Source organism: Chiloscyllium plagiosum, unplaced genomic scaffold (assembly GCF_037043375.1).
Source record: "Chiloscyllium plagiosum isolate Xiang-an unplaced genomic scaffold, Cpla_swu_hap1 HiC_scaffold_30, whole genome shotgun sequence".
Lineage (NCBI taxonomy): Eukaryota > Metazoa > Chordata > Chondrichthyes > Orectolobiformes > Hemiscylliidae > Chiloscyllium > Chiloscyllium plagiosum.
In genome coordinates, this window is record NW_028270168.1 from 24,265,881 (window position 1) to 24,272,666 (window position 6,786).

Sequence of the window (6,786 nt, forward strand, 5' to 3'; positions counted from 1 at the left end):
ACTTAGGGGAGAATAAATGATTGAATACTAGCCTTGCTACACAGCAAAAGGGAATGCTACATCTGTTCCGCCCTGGGATTTTCCAACATTATGAATGATTTGGACTGCCAAATTCAGAGTACAACTTCTAAGTTAATAAAAGGAGAAGTGTGACAAACAACAGGAAGACATAAATAAACGTTCAGAATTGTCGTCCCGTTTCCCCCCCCCCCCCCGCCTCAGTTGGAGCAAAACACTCAGAAAGAGACAGTGCGGTTTTATCTCCTTCATTTTATTCTGTGCCCTGGGCTGGAGAGAGAACGATTACCCATGTGCAAAAGGACATGAGTTCAGAGTCTTCTCTGGAACAGCAGTTTCTCAATTAACTATACAGTCATTTTACAGGGAGAAGCATCCAGATAAGGCAATATATATATTAATTGGGTGACTGTTACAATCAACAAGTATTAATAGTAGCGATCAAGCCCTTTACTGTTATATAATGGGTGTTCTTAACCTTGTTAATTGGATTCATACAATGGATTCTTTTCCCCTTGTTAGCTGACCTCACATACTGAATGGTTCCAATATTGTTGAACGGCTGTACATAATGATTGGTTTTTCACCTTGTTAGCCCATTGCCTTTGCCTCCAGCATCCCATTGTTAACAGTAAGTTCTCATCTGATCTGAGAACTTACTGTTAACTCTTTCCCTGCCTGCTTATGCCCTATACACATTCTCAGAATGAGTGTTAATTAGCAAATAAACTGCAATGTTGATAAAGGCAAAGCACTAATTTCTAGGAAGAACTGGTAGATCGTACATGGCTTTGTGCATGGGAAATCGTCTCACAAACATGATTGAGTTTTTTGAAGAAGCAACAAAGAAGATTAATGAGGGAAAGCGGTAGATGTGATCTATATGGAATTCAGTAAGGCATTTGACAAGGTTTTCCATGGGACTCTGGTTAGCAAGGTTAGATCTCATGGAATACAGGGAGAACTCGCCATTTGGATACAGAACTGGCTCATCGGTAGAAGACAGAGGGTGGTGGTGGAGGGTTGTTTTTCAGATTGGAGGCCTGTGACCAATGGCGTGCCAGATGGCGTTAAATTTAGATCAATGCAAAGTGCTGCATTTTGGGAAAGCAAATCTTAGCAGGATTTATACACTTAATGGTAAGGTCCTAGGGAGTATTGTTGAACAAAGAGACCTTGGAGTGCAGGTTCGTAGCTCCTTGAAAGTGGAGTCGCAGGTAGATAGGATAGTGAAGGAAGTGATTGGTATGCTTTTCTTTATTGGTCAGAGTATTGAGTACAGCAGTTGGGAGGTCATGTTGCGACTGTACAGGATTTTGGTTAGGCCACTGTTGGAATATTGCATGCAATTCTGGTCTCCCTCCTATCAGAAGGATGTTGTGAAACTTGAAAGGGTTCAGAAAAGATTTAGAAGGATGTTGGAGGATTTGAGCTACTGGGAGAGGCTGAAAAGGCTAAGGCTGTTTTCCCTGGACCATCTGAGGCTGAGGGGTGATCTTATAGAAGTTTATAAAATCATGAGGGGCATGGATAGGATAAATAGACATGTTTTTCTTCCCTGGAGTGGGAGGAGTCCAGAACTAGAGGGCACAGGTTTAGGGTGAGAGGGGAAAGATATAAAAGAGACCGAAGGGGCCGGGTGGCTGGCAGGTGGGACTAGGTTGGGTTGGGATATCTAGTCAGCATGGAAGAGTTGGATTGAAAAATCTGTTTCCGTTCTGTGCATCTCTACGACTCTATGACATATCTCCTGAAAGACAAGTATGAACATGGAGTCAAAAATTCTTTAAGTACAGGCACACAAAACTCTAAAAGTGATTGGGTTTTTTTAATATTAAAAAAACCGTTATTTCTAGAACAAATAAAATGAAAAAGCTGAGAAATTATGTTATGCTCATGTGGAACCTTGGTCAGACTTTGCTTGGGAATACATGTAAAGTTCTCTATTGTACCAAAGTATACAAAGGCACTGTATATGATTCCATAGTACCCACCTTGGAGCGAAGGTTTAGGTCCCATTCACTCCAGAGGGGTGTCATAACATTGCTGAATAGGTTGATAAAAAACATCTCTAATCAGACTAAATGCATTTAGAACTCTTGCAATGCAATGGTATTGTCCCTGCCTGAGCCCCATTTGCCTGATGCGTGTCATAACACGTCTGAACAAGTTGATTACAAAAACAATAAAGGCCTTGGCGAAGATTCAAAAATAGTTTTATTAAAATTGCATTAGGGTGAATGCATCTTTAGGAAATTAACTGCAACAGGGTGATCTTACAGAAGGGGTGGCACGGTGGCTCAGTGTTTAGCACTGCAGCCTCACAGTGCCAGGGACCCAGGTGCGATTCTAGCCTCATTCTCTTCACGTCTGCATGGGTTTCCTCCGGGTCCAAAGATGTGCAGGTCAGGTGAATTGGCCATGCTAAATTGCCCATAGTGTTAGGTGCATTAGTCAGAGTGAAATGGGTCTGGGTGGGTTACTCTTCAGAGAGTCGGTGGGGACTTGTTGGGCCGAAGGGCTTGTTTCCACACTGTAGGGATTCTAATAATCTAATCTAATCAAAAACATTCCCACTTCAAGGAGAAACCACTCCAAGTCCAATGAATATAAAATACTCATTGATAAACCAAGTTAAAAATCACAAACACCAGGTTATAGTCCAACAGGTTTATTTGGAAGCACCAGTTTTTGGAGCGCTGCTCCTTCATCAGGTGGTTGCGGAGTATAAAATCATAAGACACTGAACTTATAGCAAAAGATTACTGTGTCATGCAACTGTAATGATATACTGAACAAACCTGGATGTTTGTTAAGTCTTTCGTAGAGTCAGAGATGTACAGCATGGAAACAGACCCATGCTGTTCATATTAATGAACCGAAACCTACAACCTGTTCGAAAAGATGAAAGACTTAACAACAATCCAGGTTTGTTCAATATATCATTTCACTTGCATGACACTAATCTTTTGCTATAAATTGTGTCTTATGCCCTCATTCTCCACAACCACCTGAAGGAACAGCGCTCCAAAAGCTAGTGCTTCCAAATAAACCTGTCAGACTATAACCTAGTGTTGCGTGATTTTTAAACTTTGTCCACCCCAGTCCAACACCGGCTCCTTCACATCACTGATAAACCAAACAGAGAATTCAGGACAAAGGATTTTGAACCAGAGAATGGGATTCAGTACAAGGAATAGCTAAGGCGATGAACACATACATTGTAGGACAAGAGAAACATATGAGCATGAAAGAAGAACAATGACAGGTTAATAGTGGGAGGTAGCTTAAACACCCACATTGATTTGGCGTGCAAAGTTTCTACACTGCAAATATTATTCTTGGATTATGTTTTGAGGAGCAGTTTGGCAAATTGTACCTAGTCAGATAAATTAATAATTCAAATAAATAACCTATCAATTCTAATTTAGTACTTAAATATTTGGTCAGTTTGATAACCAACCATAATATTTGTACACCTAACATATGTGTAAGCTCATCTCAACAGCATGACTGTCTAATTAACTGAGGGGACGAGAATCAAGTCTCTCAAATAATCATGATACCTCTCACAAGCAGCCCCAATGTTCCAGTTTAAAAGCAATGCAATTTTGAGCCTCTCCCGCCGAGACTCAGCTGCTGTCAGACGTCTACTCTCAGGAGAATAGTGAAAGTAAATAAAATTACGTAAGTTACAACGATTAGTGTTTGCAATTCAGTGCCATCATGGGCTCATTCCAAACAGCACTCCTCTTTACCAGCAGGAAGTGTTGCTCTAAAAGGACAATGTCACGACGGAAAATTCAACATCTGACTTGTGACGATGCAAATCCTAAACTACATCGTCAAATGTGAGCTACAAGAAAATAACAAACTATTACTCAGATACAGATAAAATATGTCCACAAAACATACCGCAAGAACGTTGTTGCTTAAAACAAAATCAAAACGAAAGCAAAGAAAGGAAGAAAGATGTTATGAGTAAACCCAATCTGGTCTGACACCAAGTTTATTAAACAGGAAGTGAGATATTTATTATACATAAAAAAACAATCCAACTGTACAATTCCCAGCTCCTGGAGAGAAAGCTAGTAATTAAATGCACATTTATAAATAAGTAGAAAAACATTAATGTGGGGAGGGAGTGGTCAAATTTATAGAAAGGAAAGCCTGTCTATAAATTCAAGACATAAAGGCTGGAGTTTATTGTTAGGTTGTGTAGGAGGAGGAGGCCACAGCCTGTGGCGGTGTAGAGTTAAGGGTTGACAGGCCACAGCCAGGCGGGGGGAAAGCCCCCAGACTGGGGTACAGCAAGAGGCCCGGGACACCACACACCTTCCGGCAGAAGGACAGGGGATACACATACTCACACAACTCGCCAGCGAACAGATTGCCAAGCAGGCTCCCATGATGGCTCACACCCCAGCACCGGACCTCACCGATGAACACACACTGTCGTGACCGCTCACTCGCCCCAGCGACTGCCGACTGTCTTCCTCGGCTCTTTCCGGCGTCACTCGGCTCTTTCCGGCGTCACTCGAGGTCGGGTTTGGACTCAATTGCCGCTGGGGCTCAGCTGCGCCACCCAGCGGGCAGCGAGGACCGCTCGCCGTCTCAACCACCCGCCTCCTCCACAGACACCGCCGCCTACAGGCTGGGAGGACCACAGCTTCTCAATGATGGGACGCAGTGTGAATGATCTGCGCTGATCTCAGTGATCAGGGTGAAGTGGCACACCAGAGTCTGCAGCCCAGTACTCTGGCCTCAACTGGAGTGTTGTGTCCAGTTTTGAGCACCGCACTTTAAAAAGGGGGTGAAGGCATTAGACAGAGTGCAGACTGGGTTTTTGAGAAGGCTGCAAATTGTACAAATGTCACCTCTAGGTGGTGCAAAGAGTGCACATGAACAAAGATGAAGCTAACAAAAACACAGATTGCTGGAAAATCTCAGCAGGTCTGGAAGCATCTGTATATAGAAATCCAAGTTAAAGTTTTGGGTCCAGTGACCCTTCTCTCGAAATTAAAAAGCTAGAAAAAAGCTTTTTTTTATGGAGAGGATAGGGAGGAGGTAGGAGTAAATAATAGGTGGAGATAGAGCCCTAAGGGAGAGAAGAATACAGGAGTGGATAACAGTCAGCCCAGGAGAATGGATAGCTGCTAGTGGGGCTAACAATGTGTGGAGTGTAATAGTAGACCATGTGATAACAAGACCTGGTGTGTGGGGATTGAGTTATTGACATGGAGAAGTGCCTTAAGTTGGCATCATCAGAACAGATGCAGTGGAGATGGAGAAACTGGGATAATGGGATAGATTCTTTACAGGAAGTAGGGTGTGAGTGTGTATAGTCAATGTAACTGTGGGAATCATTTGATTTGTAGTGAACAACCTATCCCCAGAAATGGAAATCAAGATGTTGTGGAAAGGAAGGGAGGAGTCAGAGAAAGACCAGGTGAAGATGAGAGCAGGACGGAAGTTAGAAGTGAAATTGATAAACTTTTCCAATTCCGGATGAAAGAGGGAAACAGCACCAATGTTATCATCAATAAACTGGAGAAAGAGTTGTGGGAGGGGGCCAGAATAGAACTGGAACAAGGGATGTTCCGCATTCCCCACAAAGAACAGGCATAACTGAGGCCCATGCAAGTACCCATGACCTTCGCTTTCTTTGAAAGATGAAGCTAGCATTGTTCAGAGAGATGGAAGCACTCAGTCTAAAACATGGTGAACTGCATCTTAGTTCCTCCTTTGTATTATACTCAGTTCCCATAAATAACCCCATCACAGAACAGTGTAGCATGTAGCCCAGGAACTTCCAAAATCATTCCACTCCCCCCCCCGCCCAAAATAATTCCAATAAATCATCTCATATTAACCACTCTGACCTCCAAAATTTATCAATCGCACTTTTTAGTGTCTAAAGGCTTTCTGTCACTGTTCGGTTAATCGACAAAAGAGTCCAGTAATCTTCCTCCACAGCTAACAATTTCATAATTTGCAGTCAAAGCTGAAATAACTTCACAAAGGCCAGTATCTCATTGCCAAATCACGTTTTACTTACACTGGTACAGCCCTTGACACAGATCCAGCTCCCTCAGCGTCAGCTCTCAGAGTGAACAGAACCTTTGACACTCCTGTTTATATCTGTTAGCCAGGGTTCCCAGACTAACAGCCCCAATCTGGGAACTCATATTCTATGAGGTGCACTGAGCTGACCTTGTTGCAATTATTATAAAAGCTATCTGTGATTTCTATGACAACTTACAGTAACACTTCAGTGGTGGTATTCCTAATTTTTAGCTGTCTTTAAAATGGGGCCTACTTTCCAGCTTTCTTGGATATAAAAGATCCTGCAATGAAATATAGGATGAGCAGAGAGTTTATCAACAACAGCAAATATTTATTCCTCAAATAATATTGCTACAAAATGATGATCTTGTTATTTATTTCATTGCTGACTGAGCTCAGTCTATGCAAATTTGGAACCACCAAAAATACAACAGTGGCATATTCCAACAGTACTTCATGAGTTCCACACTGGTTTGGAATGTCTTGAGGTTGCAAAAGGTGTTATACAAATGGTAGCTTTTATTTTTCTGTTACACCTGATAACTTGCCCTTCATGGATGACCATCACTATTATAAAAACAACACATTTTAACTTTAGTCAAAATTAGGAAAGGATACTAATTTAAACCATGTTTTGAAACATGTTACTGAAACTCATTGTGAGTTTTATTTACACAATGGCCTTGTTTGCAGTGGAGGAAG

The 6,786-nt window shown here is 42.0% G+C and overlaps 1 protein-coding gene across 1 annotated transcript in view; it reads right to left on the reverse strand.

Annotated features, from left to right (window-relative positions):
• The window catches only part of LOC122563626 (serine incorporator 1-like), a 38,806-nt gene extending 34,272 nt beyond the window's left edge, over positions 1-4,534 (reverse strand). Inside the window, exon 1 of the mRNA XM_043717602.2 lies at positions 4,389-4,534. Within this exon, the coding sequence (XP_043573537.1) occupies positions 4,389-4,427 (39 nt within the window). The 5' untranslated portion in view covers positions 4,428-4,534. The remainder of the gene's footprint in view (positions 1-4,388) is intronic.
• Positions 4,535-6,786: the final 2,252 nt, after the last annotated feature.